This window comes from Meles meles, chromosome 20 (genome assembly GCF_922984935.1).
Source record: "Meles meles chromosome 20, mMelMel3.1 paternal haplotype, whole genome shotgun sequence".
NCBI lineage: Eukaryota > Metazoa > Chordata > Mammalia > Carnivora > Mustelidae > Meles > Meles meles.
This window is the reverse complement of record NC_060085.1, coordinates 45,866,545-45,884,754: the sequence shown is the minus strand read 5'-3', so window position 1 is coordinate 45,884,754 and position 18,210 is coordinate 45,866,545. Positions and strand designations below refer to the sequence as shown.

Genomic DNA, 18,210 nt, shown 5'->3' with positions numbered 1-18,210 from the left:
AAAACACCAATTCCTTGTTGAAAATGTATCCAAAGAGCTGCTTGTTTCTTTCTCAGCTGAAAAGATGAGATTCATAGGGCATATTTCCAGTGGGCATTAAAACAAGAATGGTTCCCATACATCCTGCAGTGATTGTCCACTGGATTATTTATGAAATGCTCAGCCAGGTTCATGTTGTTGAAAGATTGGTGTTGATCATTTGTTCTGTTCTGGCTGGTACATCCCTGGTAGTACTCAACTGGATATGTAATGTACTTTTCACATCTCCAGACTCTTCACATCCCAACTAGCACCTGTGTTCCAACACAATATCATTCTTCACTGCTTTCTGAGACAGGATGACTCCAAAAGAGAAAGCTCAACATGAAATTGAGCTTTGTGGAATGATCACAGTTTGCAGATCATTCAGCTTTATGGATCAAATCTCAGTTCCCAAACGCAACTTCCTTTTGGTGTTAAAGCATTTGGCCCTGACTTTGACTGATCAATGGGTCTCCCGTTCTAAGGATCAAACCTGGAGATAAGCTCTTTGATTTCTTTTTTTAATGTTAAAAAGAGAGAGAGAGAAAAAAAAGGAGAGAGAGAAACATTTCCAACTTGAATTTAAATCTATCCACAAATACTCTTTTATAGTGCCTATCATTAAATTAAATACAGAATAACTGTCAGGAGAGACATGGGTAATTAGGGCCATCATTAATTAACTAAAGGGCTTTGGTTTCTGCCAAATAATGAATATAGAAATGTTTACACAGAAGCAAAGAAGGAAAAGAAGAGATAGAAAAAGAATTTCTTGAAATTTATTTTTGGAATAACTTTGGTTTAACTAAATGATTTTCTTTAGGCTACTGAAAGAAAGAAATTTAATTAATTGCTATTTATTCAGTAGTTGAGTTTATTTCTAAGTGCTATGGGTTTGCTATAGCTGTAAACCAGCTTCAACATCTCTCTAACCGGAACTAAAAGGAGAATTAGATAGAAAATATATGGCTATAATTCCTGGGGAACTCTTCTTAGAACCCAGACCAGCAATTCTCTATCTAGTTTAATTTAAGAAATTGGTGGCTTGGATGCATAAGGTTTAGAATTATTCTACAGCTAAGGAATGTTTCCTACTTAATATACTCACCTTTTTTTCTTTTCATAAGTATGTAGTTGTTGACACCAAGGCACAAAAACATGGTCATAAAACATTCAACTTGTTGTAAAGAGCTGATAGAAAAATTAAAGGCAAAAAGTATGTCGTAGCATCATAGAATAAGCTTAATAAATTGTGGAGATGATTAACATCAGAAATACTAACCCTCCTTCTTATAGTCCTATCCAGTGGGGAAGAAGCAAGTCATTCTTGGAGACATGTAGGGCCTAATTCCCTCCTTTTGCTTCCTCTGCTGATTCTTTCTTTGAACTAAACGATCTCATGTCTGTGAGAAATGGAGCCTGTATTTGGTATAATAAAGACAAATAATCCTAGTGGACTATCCTCCCAAACATGAAATACTCCACCACGCCATTTGTGTGGGACAGTTTATAACAAGTAGTCCCTGATCAGTGTGGCTCTTTTTTTCTGCTCAATGAGAGAAAAAAGGGAGGCTTAATGAATGAAGAAAACTCCAGACTGTTTCACATGACTCTAATACTGACTAAATCACTAATGTCTAAAATCTTCTTTGATTGGTAAAATGAGAAGGAAAATAAAAAGGGAGGAATTAGACTATTACATTTCAGATGAAGGATTTCAGGTTCACAGATTTCAAAGGAATATGGCAGAATCAAACAGCACAAACAACACTGCCTTAACACTGTTTAATGTCACCTGGGTGGCTCAGTCAGTTCAGCGTCCGACTCAATTTTGGCTCAGGTCATGATCTCAGGGTCCTGAGATTGAGCCTCACACTGGGCTCTGTGCTCAGCACAGAATCTGCTTGAGACTCTCTCTCCCTCTCCCTCTGGCTGGCTCTTCCCTCTGCCCTCTCTTGCTCTCTCTCAAATAAAAAAATAAATCTTTAGGGGTGCCTGGGTGGCTTAGTGAGTTAAAACCTCTGCCTTCAGTTTGGGTAACGGTCTCAGGGTCCTGGGATCGAGCCCCGCATCAGGCTCTCAGCTCGGCGGGAAGCCTGCTTCCTCCTCTCTCTCTGCCTGCTTTTCTGACTACTCGTAATCTCTGTCTATCAAGTAAATAAATAAAATCTTTAAAAATATATTTAAAAAAAAGAATGTTTAATGCCAAACACAAAAGAAAACAGAAAACACCCTGAAACAAAAAAATCCATAGTAGTCTATAGTACTGATTAACCTATTACTGAAGGTTACACTTTTCTCATTGAATTTTAATTAGATGTCTACTTAAAGTGAATATATGAAGTTTCTTAGGCCAGACAGAAAACTCAGAATGCATTTTCCATAAAAATTTTTAAAAAGGTAGTTTACTCAAGTTTGATTGACCCCTAATATACATATATTTTTTACTGAAGTGTAGCTGACCTACAATGTTATATTAGTTTCAGGTAAACAACACAGTGATTTGGCATTTATTTTTTCTTTTTTTTTTTTTAAGATTTTATTTATTTATTTGACAGACAGAGATCACAAGTAGGCAGAGAGGCAAGCAGAGAGAGAGAGAGGAGGAAGCAGGCTCTCTGCCGAGCAGAGAGCCCGATGTGGGACTCGATCCCAGGACTCTGAGATCATGACCTGAGCCGAAGGCAGAGGCTTAACCCACTGAGCCACCTGGGCACCCTGATGAGGCATTTCTATACATTATGCAATGCTCCCCATTATAATCTTAGTTACCGTCACCACACAAAGTTATTACATTATTGACTGTATTCCCTATGCTGTACTTTTCATTCTTATAACTTATTCCTTTTATAGTTGGAAGTTTATAGTTTTTTCTTTTCTTTTCTTTTCTTTCTTTTTAAGAGAGGGAGTGGGGAAGAGGAGCGGGAGAGAAAAAGATTCTCAAGCAGGTTCCAAACCCAGCATGCAGTCCTACACAGGGCTTGATCTCACAACCCTGAGATCATGACCTGAGCCAAAATCAAGAGTCAGATGCTTAACCTACTTAACCTACGGAGCCTCCAGGTGCCCCAATGCAAAACCTTTTTAGTTTGATGTAGTCCCAATAGTTTATTTTTGCTTTTGTTTCTCTTGCTTGAGGAGCATATTCAGAAAAATGTTGCTAAGGCCAACATCAAAGAGAGTACCACCTATGCTTTCTTCTAGAAGTTTTATGGTTTCACATCTCAAATTTAAGTCTTTAACCCATTGAGTTTATTTTTATGTGTGGTTTAAGAGTGGTCCGATTTCATTCTCTTGCATGTAGCTGTTCAGTTTTCCAACACTTATTGAAGAGACTATCTTTTCCCCTACTGTATATTCTTGCTTCCTTTAATGTAGATTAATTGACCATATAAGCATGGGTTTATTTCTGGGGTCTCTGGACTAATCCACTGATCTATGTCTCTATTTTTATATCATACTACATTGTTTTGATTACCACAGCTTTGTAATATATCTTATAATTGGGGATTGTAATATCTCTAGCTTTGTTATTCTTTCTTAAGATTACTTTGGCTGTTCAGGGTCTTTTGTGGTTCCATATAAATTTTAGGATTACTTGTTCTAGCTTTGTGAAAAATGCTACTTGTATCTTGATAGGGAATGCACCAAATCTGTGGATTGCTTTGTAAAGTATGGATATTTTAATAATATTAATTCTTCCAACCTATGAGAATATCTTGCCATTTTTTTGTATGTTGTCTTCAATTTCTTTCATCAATGTCTTTTTTTTTTAAGATTTTATTTATTTATTTGACAGACAGAGATCACAAGTAGGCAGAGAGGCAGGCAGAGAGAGAGAGGAGGAAGCAGGCTGTCCGCAGAGCAGAGAGCCCGATGCGGGGCTCGATCCCAGAACCCCGGGATCATGACCCGAGCCGAAGGCAGAGGTTTTAACCCACTGAGCCACCCAGGCGCCTTAACAATTATTAGAGCACAGGCCTTTCACCTCCTTGGTTAAGTTTATTGCTAATTTTTAGGAAGCCTTTAACTGTGCAGATTGCTGCCATGTTTATTACCTTTTTAAAAACTGTAACAACATATTTGAGGGGTTTACAGAACAAATAGAAATTTCATTTGGGTACCATAGTACTGTAAGAGGATTTGAGACTTATGCTGGAAATAAAGATATAGGGAAAGAGTGGCAGGGTAAAATGTGGATGAGAGAAAGTAGAGGGAATACACTAGAAGCGGAGGGACTGCTTTTTGAAGAAAATGACCAGTTGTCCAAATCACATGGTGATAAAACTAGAATCCATCCATTCTGATGTCAGTTTTTCAGGAAGTGTGATATAATGGATGGGGCCCAATATGTAAACCTCTTAAATGTCAGCAATACTTTTTTTTTTTAAGATTTATTGATTTATTTATTTGACACAGAGAGAGAGGTCACAAGCAGGCAGAGAGGCAGGCAGAGAGAGAGAGGGGCAAGCAGGCTCCCTGCTGAGCAGAGAGCCCGATGTGGGGCTGGATCCCAGGACCCTGAAATCATGACCTAAGCCAAAGGCAAAGGCTTATTAACCCACTGAGCCACCCAGGCACCCTTGTCAGCAATACTTAAAATCCATAGCACAGGTGTTATGGTCCCAGGTGTGGATTTGGGTGCATCTTAGGGTGAGACATGAGGGCAAGAGCTAAACTTAGTGTCTATACTACAGTAAAATGAATTGGAGCAATAAAGATGCACCTGAAAGTCTAAAGATACACAGAGCTTATAAGCATGGGAGCCAGTATGGGGCAGGAGTTAGGAATAAGGCAGAAGTCAGGTTAGGCAAAGCTGTCAGCCTGACAAAATGCGGATGTCTTGAAGATTATTCTGGGCATAGAGGAGAAACATTTTAGCATAGCAATATCAGTCCCGGCCCAAGACCTGTCAGCATGGTTTGATCTCTTTACGAAACTGAGTGAGCCTGATCCTGAAGGTGACATCTGGATGTTAGAAACAGTGTGTGTGGAATGACGGAGTCTAAATAGGGTTCCGAGAAGTTATATAAGTGGCCCAAGACCACATAGTAAGTTAATAGGAGATCTGGGTCTGGAATGTGGGTGTCCTAGTTTCGTGCTTTTCCCTCTGTCTTACAGTAAATACAAAATGATCCAGCTGAAATAACTACACTGTGGGAAGGCATGCTTCTTTTAGGGTTATAATATTCGTGGATATGTCAGATCAAATCAAGTTTCCTGGCCCCTGGAGATGTTTGCAAACAGAGAGGTTCTGCTCAGACAAGATCTACTTGATTTTATAATGCAGAAATGCACACTTTCCACCCTGTCTGCATATTAGAATCATGTACAGTGTTTTTAAAAATGATACCACAGGACCCCTCTCAAGAAAGGCGCACTTAATTGATCCAGGATGGGGCCTAAAGAACCCCTGGCATAGAAAATCCAGTACCTGTTTCTACTGTTGTCTCTGGGACTGGGAAAAAAAAAAAAAAAGGTAACGTTCTAGGCAAAGATAACTCTTGACCCCGCCATTGATTAGTGTGTGACCCCACATAATCTCTTTGCTTCGATTTCCTTATCTGTAAAATACATGTCCTTCCTTCTTAGAGAATTATTGTGAGGATCGGAGATAATATAATGGAAAGTAAGACATTATAAACACCATAAAGAACTCTACAGATGCTCTGTTATAAGGTCCCTGCATCTCAGGGCCATGTGAACAGAATCCAACTTTAATGGGAATGTGTTCTGTGTAAAAGCATCTAATGATGACAATTATAGCTGGTTTCTATAAAACCAGTAACAATGAAGATCATCCTAGAATCAGAATCATGTAGTTTCTTTTTAATACTCTAGGAAACCATACTTTACTAATAACACTGTAGTAAAATCAGGCCAGATATAAAATGCTACTTTTAAAGATAAATAGTTGAGAAAAAGCCAGTCTTCTGGCTTCATCTCCTTTATCAACAACCACAAAAAGGGAGTAAAGGTAAAGCCTGAGGTGACTATATTTTATTTTAAATTCTTTTAAATATGAATTTGACACAAAGTGCTCAACCTTTCTGCTTGGGTGATGTGGAAATCAAAGACTTTTATCTGAGCAGTGTGAACCTGGGCTGGGTTTGCAGAAGGTAATCAAAGTGGGTGGATCTTAAATCTGGTGCTGCCTTAGAGTCTCTAAAACAATAGATTTGTGGAATTAGAATATCCCTGGGAAGTGGTTGGATACCTATGGTTTTAAATGTTGCCCTGGTTATGTCTCAGCTTCCTGTCCATCACTGGAAGTGAGGTGTGTGTGAAAATCAGAGATGTAGCTTGGGGCTTCTCAAACTGTAATGAGTATATGAATCACTTGGAGATCTTATTAAAATGTCAGTTCTTATTCAGTAGGCTCTGGGTGGAGCCTAAAACTGTCTTTTTAACAAGCTGCCAGGTGGGACAGATGCTGCTAGTCCATGGACCACACTTTGAGTAGCAAGAATCCAGGTGACATATAAAAGAAAGGTAAGAACAAAACCCTCCTTGAAGAGTTCATGAGGAAGTCACTGGTGAATAATCCAATTTCAGTACAGTGGTAGGAAGAATCTCAAAGTACCTTGGTTCTATTGCTATTTAATGAGAGCTTGGTTAAGCATCACGAATTCCTGGTGCCAAGTGACCTTGGAGTTGATGGAAAGAAGGAGAAAATTCTGGATCTCACTTAACTCTATTTCTAACAAGAAGGAACACCATGGACAACCAGAGCCCATCACAGTGATTTCTATTATTTGGTGCTTGTGTTAAGATTTAATAGTAAAATCTATGCAGTGACATCATAATTGAATTCGTATCTATTAACCAAAAGATGACAAAGATGTTACACGTGGTGATTGGTAAGGTACTGGGTGTACCTGCTGACTGAAATGCTTTGCAACATATATTAATTGCTCATTTCTCTGTCACCCTAAGAAGTTCTGACACTGCACAGCTTATGAAAGAGGACATGCCGCATCCTTTACAATGGATTTCACACCATTACTCAGTACCGCACTGATACAATAAAAGGCTGACTCATTTCCTTCCCTCTGCACGATCTGTTACAATTGAACTGGGATACCATATGCTGGGTCTAAAATGCTCAGTATGTCCAGTGGCTCATGGTGATTCTGCCGGCTCTCAGGTGACACAAGCCCGGAGAAGCGGTGAGAGAATCACTGCGGCACAGTTTGCACCGAAAGGTTCTGAGTAATCGGGGGGATTTCATCCCATAATCATTGACTCCGCGGCCCAAAACTGATGGCTGTCTGAGATGCTCTCTTACACCCTCCAAGATCCTGTTTTCTTGCACATTTCCTTGCCTTGCCTGCCTTGCCTACAGTGTTCCTGGGCACGCAATTTCTAATAAAGCCCATAATGAGAATATTTATTTCCTTGTCTTTCACCATCAGGGCTGTCAGGAACGTCAGCACAGCTCAAGAAACTGGATTTCAGAGCTGCTGACTGCTGCCAACGGAGACAAGCACATTTCAGGGGATGTCTATGAAAATGTTTAATATATTTCTCTGTGGGAAGGGGAAAGTCTTCAGGTGTCTCACCATGTAGCAGCACAAAAACAGTCCAGGTGCTTTGCCTTTCCCAAAGATACCATTATACCAGGGAGTAGTGGGGCACTTTGTTTCTTAATATGCCTACAAGATTAATTTTTAGAGTTGCTGCCATGTTATGTAGGTTTAATGCTGTGAGGCAGACTGCAGAAAAAATTAGCAAAACCTTCAGTTCTTATTGTGATTCGATTTCACAATAGGAAGAGAAAAGTTAGTCTGAATGAGCTTCACTTTAACCGAAATGTGTGTCCAGTTAATTACTTTCTTCTTATAAACGACAGAACTTCAATAATGCAAACCTACTGGATAAATATGTTTAGTCTTTACTGAGTTACCACCATGTAATGATACAACTAAAAGGGATCTGAGAGCTTTCCTTTCATCTCCTCATTTTATAGATGTAGACGAGTGAAAATATTTGCTCAATATCAAATAACAATTTGAAATAGAGTCAGGACCGGAACTCATGTCCTGGACTCCAAATATAATGCTTCTGATACTAATTTGAAGGGAAAATGAGAGCCCTAAGGAGTAAACATCTCTCAGAACACAAACTACCAAAATCTAATCTGAATTCTCTGCCTGTCTTCAAAAGCCAGAACCTTGAATAATTCCATGTCTTCAATTTAGACTCAGAAGGGCACCTGCCTCTTGCATCTGTTTTTATACTTGTTGTGTCAGAAGCACAAATCTTTTAGCTATTTTGCTAATTGTTATTTCCTGCTGTAAAGGTTAGCTGGGGCCTTAGATCAGAAAGGAAAAGTTACAACTTCAGAACACAGGACAAAAATAAAAGGGAGTTTTCACATTCTCAGTTTAAAATGTTTTTTTTTTTTTTTTCTTTTCATCATGTGTTAGGCCAAACCGAAAATTAAAATAGCAAGGACAGCAGACAGCAAATTCAACTTTAGCCAGAATTTGCAAGAGTAGAGTTTATTAATCTTGTTACCTCAAGTTTTAGAGGAATCCCAATAAATGTCATTATCTATTAAACCTCCACGCTACTGAACCCTTTATGGGAAGTTAGATTTGTCTTTCAGTCATTGTTAGTCTTTTTAGCAGACACTGCAAGTTGCCTATACAGCATGTCTCTATAGTCTCCCTTATTACAAAATTATGATTTTTTTTTCCAGGGCTATCAAACTGATCTATATAAAATACTTGATTTCTCAGTCTCTTTTGTCACTAGGGGTGATCACTGACATGTAGGTAAAAGTCCTTGGGCAAAGCAAATCTTTCATAATACAAAGGCAAATTGAGACGGAGACTTCGACTTTTGTCCTTGACTCCTCCTATTTCTTCCTATCTGAACTGCAGTTTGGTACCCTAGCCATACCACATGTTGAGGACTTGTATGCAAGAAACGGCTTGTATCCTGGAAGACATCTTCAAGATGTCTTCTTTAAACTATTAGATGTCAGCTTTAAATTACATACCTCTGGAAATGTGAGTGAAAACAACACAAACTGGGGTCTGTTGAAGCCTGTGTTAGCTGGGTTTTCCGTTATTTGCAGTCAAATGAATTCCTTATTTATTTATTTATTGCATATTAAGGAGGGCACTTGTGATGAACACTGGGTGTTGATGTAAGTGACGAATCACTCAATTTTACACCTGAAACTTATGTTATACTGTATGTTAATTAATCAGAATTTAAATAAAAACTTGGAAAAATAAACAAAAATAATTCAAACAGATGCCTAACTGATCCAGTAATTATGATTCTTTACAAAGTGATCCTGGATTGGATCTGCTCCTTTCCCAGGCCAAATACAAGATGAAATCAAGCAACGTCAGCTTTGAAACCAATCAAGTTGGAGAAAGTACTGATAGTTTTACCTACATTGCCTTACCAAGAAACAGGATTCTGATCTCATTGGACTCAGACGTCTTTCCCCTTGTGCCAGGTAGATAGCAGTTGGGTAGAACATTTGCAGAATCTGACATTTTCCTATCCTAATTATGGGAGGCATTGATTCTTCCTTGACACAGAGGGACTTTGGGAATCTCCGCAAATGACACTTTTCCCTTAGCCAGTGCCAAGGGGGGCAGAAACCCAGCAGGAAAAATAGCAGTGAGTGAAGTGTGGACATTTCAGTGAATTTATAGTTTACCTCCTGAATGCGCTGGCGGGCCACACAGTAGTACCATCCCCTGACCTTGACGGACAGACACAGTGCTTCTTGTTCTTGTTTTAAAGTTTTCAAGATCTGTTAGGGGAAATAAAAGAACAAGGGTTTAAATTAAAAAGGCTTAAGATACTGTGGGAGAGTGTAAGTGTTTCAAAAGAGGATGGTCTTTTGCTGAAAAATAGGCTTTGTGTCATTTGTACCAAGGAAATTTAGTATAGGCTCTTTCCACATGATGTTGTCCCGTCTTCCTTGATTCTGTATCTATACTGTAATGAAGCTACTTGCCACATGTGACTAGTTAGATTTAAAACATATAAAATTAAATAAAATGTACACTTCAGTTCCTCAGCCATACTAGCTACATTTTGTGTTCAAAAGCCACATGTAGCTAGCGGTTCCTATATTACAAATAGAATATTCACATCACTGAAGAAAGTTCTATTGGACAGTGAAGGAACCAAGGTTTAATGATGTTAAGTGCCTTCATCAACATCTTTTTTGTAATTAAATATCATTATCAGGATGTAAATTCATGTTATCTGATGCTCAATTCTGTTCACTTCACAAACCGTTTATTATATGCAATTATATGTATCACTCTATAAGTACCTAGAATAAGACTCTGTATATGCACACATACACATTATATACATTGTATAAACATACATATACACATATACATAATTGTTTCAAAGTTCTTGTACATTTTCAAAAATTTATAAGGTACCATCCAAGGTTCTGTTTGGGGGGGGGGGAGTTCCCCTCTGTCAAGAAGGTCAAGTCTGGTTAGAAAGGTAAGACATTACAAATCCAAAGATTGCAGTTTGAGCCCGTGAATAAGCAGTTGCCAATGAAAGTGAGTTCATGTAAAAAAAAAAATATGGTTAATAAAGTGACAGACATATTACTGTTGAAAAAAATTGTTTTTTCTTCCATTCTCCCAAATGTAAATCTTCTCAACAAGAAGTATTTTAAGTGCCATTTCATTTTTGTTGTCTAAAACATTTGATTCAATAACCTCTTATTGGATTTGAGAATTACTCCAAGCCAAGTATACTCTGCAGGGTTGCAAGGCCATCTCAATGTGCACACTAGAGAACATGGACACTTATTGACTATTTCCTCCATGGTGGCCATTTTGCTAAGTATTTTATTTTATTTTATAATTATTTTATTTTGTATTTTTTTAGAACTTTTAAAAAAGATTTTATTTACTCATTTGACAGAGAGAGAGAGAGAGCGCACAACCAGGGGGAGTGGCAGAGGCAGAGGGAGAAGCAGGCTCCCTACTGAGCAGGGAGCCTGATGTGGGGTTCCATCCCAGGAACATGGGGTCATGACCTGAGCTGAAGGCAGACACTTAACCAACTGAGCCACCCAGGCATCCCTTGGTAAGTATTTTACGATGATTATCTTAAGTGATCCTAATAATAACTGTATGAACTAATTTCCATTAATATCTCCATTTTACAGGCTAGAAAGGAGAGGCCCCATGAGGTTTGTTAAAGGCTACATTAATAAGCGATGAAGCCAGGAGGAGAAAGCTGACAACCTTCCTGCAAAATGGGATGTTTCTATGGTCAGGCTTGAATTTAAGGAGAGGTCAGGATATTAAAAAATTTAGACACACACATATCTTCATTACCAACTTCTGGAATTATGCAGATTTTAAGATTATACATTATTATTTTCATCAATTAAGTACTTATAAAAATTTCACTAAACATCATTTGGTTGTCAGCTCAGGATATAAACATTATATGCTCTATAGCTTCCACCCTGTAGGGACCCAAGAGTGTAGTGGACATGACTGACCGGTAACACCTAATCACAGGAAGCCAAACTATGTCAGAGTTAAGATGTGAAACAGGACACTTAGAGGACATGTATATATTCAGCACAACACAAAAAAGTACTATAGCTTGAATTACATTGCTGCTGTAATATAATTCTTTTAATCCAAGGAGTACCAGGTGAGACAGATATGATACTTTTCTTTCAAGGAAATGGCTCTTCAGAAGAGATTAAGGGAGAGATTTAAAAAAACTTTATTATGGAAAATGGTTTAATATGGTAAACCATTATGCTTAAAAGTGACAGTGAATCATCTGAACTGTCACTTCTGCATATAGGTTCTTAGAATACGTCATCTAAGCTTTTGCACAAACATCCCATCCAATATTCAGAGTTGCATGAAAAATTAAGGGCTAATAGATAATAGAGATCAAGTCTTATGTAGGCAAAATGCACCACTGTTATGACTAGAGGAAGGGCATTAAGAAAGAGAAAGAAAATGAGAAACACATGCAATGATTTTTAACTGTCCTTTCTGAGTTTAAAAAACTAGACTTCTGTTTCTTCCTTTTTAGCTTATGAATTCTTGCAGTTCTACAAGGATTGGGCAGTCAGAATAAATCATAGTAATCTTATATTTGATAAAATATTTAGACATATTTCTTAGTAGTTAGTTGAAACAAATTCCACATGGCAAACCCTACTTATATAGTGAATGAAAAGACTATATTTAGACAGATTTGACTTTGAAATCAATTCTGTCATATATTAGCCATGTTGCTGACCTTGGGCAAGTCCTCATTTTTTCATAAATAAATGTGAATAAGTGTGTTTTGTTTTCAAGTAAGAGTCATGGTCAATAATTAAGTAAGATAATACTTGAAAAACACAAGGCCATACACAAAGCCTGTCATGCTACAAGTTTTGCATTCAGTATATGTTTGTTCTGTCCACTGAAAAATGCTGTAATACAATGGCAAATCACAACCCAATCATTTTATTTATGAGAGTGTCCCAAATAGTAAATGAATTCTAGAGAGAATTCTAGAGATGCTAAAAAAAAGACACTATATTTATGCACATGTTTAAGGAAAAATTTCATGTCCAAAACTGCCCTTTTTAGCTATAACTATCCATCCAGATCATAATTACTAGCAGCACAATAACTGTAGAAATCAAAGAACTATGTATGTGAATGGTATATTTGAAGCTTGTATACTCATGGCTCAGGCCTTTCTCAGCAAATTCCCACATATATTATTTTTCTAAGAGTCATTTTATTTCTAAAACCTTGGTACTAGGTAATGACAGCTAGCAACAGACATTACAAGATAGTAAGAATTGTTATGGATAATGCTCTATTACCATGACCATTGCTCTGATAGCAACAATAGCATCTACCTGCAAAATGCATTAAGGTCATACCATGTGCCAAGCACTTATCATATAGATCTCATTTAATTCCATCATAATTTAAATTCTCAATTTAAAGGTGATAGAAGTGAAGCTCAGAGACGTTTCTTTACCCACATACGAAGTGGTCAGAAAAATGCAAATTCATATCTGTCTCCCTCCAAAGCTATTGCTCTCAAACAACAGAATATATGGCTTCTGCACTGATTTAGTGAAGCCAGTGAAAAAGAGCATTCAAACTAGTTACTCAAAATTTTAGAGGAAAAAAAGCTTGAGTGAATATTAAGCTCTTCAGTAAATATGCAAGAAAATCCACATTTCAATGCACAAAGCAATGAGTAGGTGCATTTGATTCCAAATCTTCTATTCCTTTGCTTTTCCTTGTGGTTGAATACTCAATGTACGGATTTTAAACATTAGGTGAAAAGGATGAAATTGAACAAGGAGAAAACAATCAGAAACAACTCTATTAAGAGGCATGATTGTTGCATTGTCAGTAAGGTAGCTGAACAATGCAGTCAGGTACTAAAGATATGGCTGAATAAATGATGTATATGTATGACAAGGAATTAATATCCATGTATTGTGGCTTTTCAAAACAACTTGTTTTTCCAGCTCTGTATATGGTTCACTGACACATGATTCATGACTTTTAAAAAATAAATGGCTATACTTTTTGGTGTAGTTTTCATTCATCAGCATTTTACATAAATTTTTCCAGAAATCATATGCTAAGGGACGCACAATTTTGTGGCAGATGTGTTTTCATATCATATTTTTCTGTGGAAACAATTGTCCTTTTTTCTGCGGTGGAATGTAATATCAGCACTTCATTTTTAAATGAGATTAGAAAATATGCTATAGTACTTGGAATGTGTATTGAGCGCATGGAGGAAATGATTTAGCAGTTAAATTCCTGGGGGAGTAAAAGTATACAAAGGTCTTAAAGCTGTAATATGTGATAAATAATAAAAAGCCTTAATATATGAGAATACTTAGAATTCAGGCTGCAGAGTAAATCAGAGAGCGAGAGGAAAAATATCCACATATTTCCTGTCTGTAAAGTTATTAAATGTTTAGAGGAAAGGAAGAGATACTTCACAAGAAATACCTAGATGTATTCTAGAGAAAACAAAAATCAAGAGGGCCAAAGATATGTTTTGAGAAGTAACAGTAAATAATAAAGAGTAACTTATTTAGGCCATCATTAAGGGATTACCCATTGAACATGGAAGAGCTGAAGACATTCATAGGGTGGGACCAACCAGGGTATAAGACCTTTAGTTTTAAAATGGCCAGAAAAGGTTAATGAGATCGTAACATAGATCATCATTTGTTAAGAATCTGCAAAAAGGCAGTAGAAAAGGAAAGAAGAAGAATGAAACAGTAAACGATGCAAGTAATGCATGTATTTTTAATACATGTATTATTCACTACAAGTTAAAAATAATTCACTTTTTTCCTGGTTTCGGTAGGCATGGATCCTATTAATTCTTATAGAGCGGCCTTAGAACAAGACATTTCCATCACCAGTTTCCTTTGTTAAAGCTTCCTCCAATTTTGAAAGTAGCAATCAATAAGGAAATCAATATCAACTTGGAAAAATGGTCAAGTGATACATTTGTTATAAATACAATTTCCATAATGATGATTGCACCATTTATTTTTTTAAAGAGGTATTTTTAGAACATAACTTTAAAAACTGATTATCATGCAGCATATTTAAAATTATGTCTTGACTCTCTGCCATTCGTTCCCTGAATGTATGCATTTGTGGATGCACATTTACATGGTTTCTTGAATTCTAGAGATTCCTACTGAAAACAAGTCTAAATTTATAAAACCTTAGGAATTGCAAAGCCACATCTTTTATATTCTCTCTACTCAGGAAGAAAGAAGAAACCGTTAATGAAACTGGCATGGTTGACTGGGTTTCCCAGTGAGAATATATAGCAAGAGGAAAAACTGCATAATGGTTTAACATACTGGCTTTGTAGTCAGAAGGACCCGAGGACAAATGTGGTACTCTTACTTTCTAGCTGTACGATGGTGGTAGGTGAGTTATTTAATCACCCAGAACTTCAGTTTCGTCATCTCTAATATTAGGATAATAATCCCTATCTCATAGAGCTCTTTAAAGAAGAAGATCATGCATATGAAGAATTTACATACTATCTGATCCAAAGTCGGTAGGCAATAAATTTTAGCATTATCGTTATCATTTCTTGCCATCAAAGTGAAACTGTACAGAAAGTGACCTACTGGGGGAAAGCCTTTGAGTCCAACCCTCCACCAGATAAGGTAACACTAGAGTGGTCAAGTCAATTATACCATGGCAAAAAAAACAGATCTTCTTTTGCTAATCTTAATTGTGTTTTTAAGTCTAGACAGAAGCTGAAGTACGTAGGCTACCTTATCCTGTCCACTGCATGGACTGTATTTTTTATATGACTTACAATTAAGATAAACTCACATATAATGGATTCAGAAAATTTTTCTTAAGAACTTTTTCTTATGATGATACGGTCTGAGAAAGTTTGTTACTTTTTAATGAAAAGGTGGAAAATATTTTCATAAAATAGTAAAAACCGATATTTGTTTATCTTCTGTAATAGATGCAAACATATGATTTCTGAAACAGAAATAAATTATGAAACATTATATTATTTACTGATTATATAAATTTACTTATTGAACTTAAAGTGTTGGAAGTTCACACTATAGACCAGATGGAAATAGAATGGATATAAATGGAAATAGAAATATATGTATATATGATTGTAAAATATTGATAGATATGTTTGTCAGTATCTTGCTATTCCTTATGTTGTTAACTTTCCCATTTGTTTATTCAATCTTCAGCAAATATTTTTTGAGTTCCTGTTTTATTCCAAGTATTGATGTCAGCTATCTTATTTCTCTAACAACTAAATAAAACAAAACAAAGGAAAACATATGTCTACGCTAAACATCTGAAATTAAATATCCCAATTTGTTGGCAGTGTAAAGTAAGAGATCAAAATCTGATTCTAGCTGGCGGTCTGACATTGAAAAGTAAAGCAAATCTCTTTCCTGGAGATCTTTGTGTAGGTAAAAAAAGAGTTTTATTAATATTTCTAAGTTAACGTGTACTCAATTTACAAATGACTCATTCCTAGAACTGCTTACGACCTTGTTCTTTCACAGTCCTAAGGCTGCTACTATGGACAGCCCTATGAAAATTCTCAAGCACCTATTTCCAAGTACAAAGGAAGAGCCCATGGGAGCTCTCCCAGGTGCTAAACAAGACCACACAATATTCTCCCACCAAATGTCTGAATTTTTTCCTCACCCACTTCAGTTATGCCAGATGGAAACTATAGTTTAGGGATTACTTTGGAAATTACATTTTAAAACCATAAATGGCTGTAAATGTATTACCTTGAGAGTAGCCATTTACAGTGAAGAGGAATTAATCCAATCAGATTTCTTTCTCTTAATAAGTAATTAAGAGCAGTAGGGATTCTTTGGGAGTTTTAACCAAAAAAGAAACAAAAGAAAATGTTATCTATGAAATAATGGGGAGGGCAAAATAGGGCTGAGAAAACTCAAGAAAAAATTAATGACCTAAAAAATAGGATGAGGAAAGGTGTATAGAGACTGTCAAAGACAAATTTGCCTGGAGTCAGCAATCTTGCATTTTGCAAAAGAGGAAGTTATGCTCCTCTTTCTCCTCCACCACATTACTATAACATTTTTCTTTTCTAGCAACAAAGCCTAGGCAAGAACTTAAAATGTGTGTATGTGTTAAGGAGGCTTCTGTGGACTCCTTGGGAAATTAATTACTTTTGTAAACTCTAACTCATTAGCAAACAACTACAACAACAATGCAATGGAATGCCAGTTTAACTAACTTCCATAAAGAACTTAATTTCTCATTTTCCATGTGTTCATTCATTTAATCCTTGAAATGACTCTATAATGTATTATCACTAATCCCATTTTATATAAAGAAGAAGTTAACACCCAAGATCCAAGATACAGTATAAGGAAGAGAATGAATTATAACCCAGGTTAACCTAATCCAGAAGTATACACACTTATCCTCATTCTACATAGAATTAAATTTTAAAAATAAAACCGTATTTAGTGATTGTCTGGTTGACTAGTTGAGACTTACACTTTTCAACCTCTCTGCTATTATTTCCTTGACTTTTCGAGAAAATAAAAGGTGCTTTGTTGCCCTTTGCTCTGTAAGTGTATGACTCTCCTGTAACTCTTTTTGTGCCTCACATTGGTTTCTTTCTCTTAATTCTTTTTTTTTTTTGGAGCATATTCTATTTTATCTAGACCCTTGTGTTACTTAATAAATTAAAGAACAACTCAATTTAAAATGTTTGAGTTTCTCCATGTGTTCCATAAAAACCCGAACCTATCTAACTCACAAGGTTACAAGGATTAGTGTGATATGGCAACATAAATAATGTTGTTCTACTTTGGAGACAGGTGCTCTAAAATACAAGCTATTATTACCAGCATTTTTCTCTACAGGAGCTCATCTCTTTTTGCATATCATCCTGACTCTGGAGTGTTAATGGTTAGGCAGCTGCGTTCTGTATCTTTGGTTTCATGTTTACAAAACACCAACAGAAACAAGGATTTCAGGAAAGCATTTGGCCTAGTAAATTTTAGAATAAATCATGAAATATTCACTGTATTCTATAAAGGCCCTTTGATATCTGGTCCCTGCCTATGTACCCAGTCCCATTTCCTGTTATTTTCCACCTTCTTTATTTAAACCACAATAAACAGGTTTTGCTTTCTGTTCTTTAAGTACTTTAAGGCTAATCCTTTTTTAAGACCTTTGAACTTGCTGTTCCCTTTATTTGGAACACATTTGACTCATCTTTTGGCTCATCATTCCCATCCCTCAGGACTCAATTCAAATGTCACCTCTTCAGACAAGCCTTTTCTGAGGGTTTATCTCAAGTAGACCACCACTGACTCCAGTCACTTTCCATCACATCACTTCTTTATGCCTTATGTTTGTTTATATGCTATTTGATTTACTGTCTCCCCTAAATCCCTTCCTCCATCCAAGAAAAAAGCTCACTGGCACAGGAATCTTTTCAGTCTTTATCAGTCTGTAGTACGGGGCCCCAAACAGTGTCTGATACATACTAGGTACTTAATGACTATTTGTTCAGCACTGCTCCCTCCTGTTGCACACACTCCCTCTGTGTTTCACACAAGTAAGACTTGTTGGTCTAGCATGAACTTTCTTGTATTTGTCCACATGA

The 18,210-nt window shown here is 36.7% G+C and overlaps 1 protein-coding gene across 3 annotated transcripts in view; it reads right to left on the bottom strand.

Moving 5' to 3' along the window:
* CNTN4 (contactin 4) overlaps positions 1–18,210 on the bottom strand; it is a 961,173-nt gene that overhangs the window by 232,450 nt on the left and 710,513 nt on the right. For all 3 annotated transcript variants that reach the window (XM_045992257.1, XM_045992258.1, XM_045992259.1), the window contains one exon: positions 9,707–9,802. In XM_045992257.1, the coding sequence (XP_045848213.1) occupies positions 9,707–9,802 (96 nt within the window). The remainder of the gene's footprint in view (positions 1–9,706; positions 9,803–18,210) is intronic.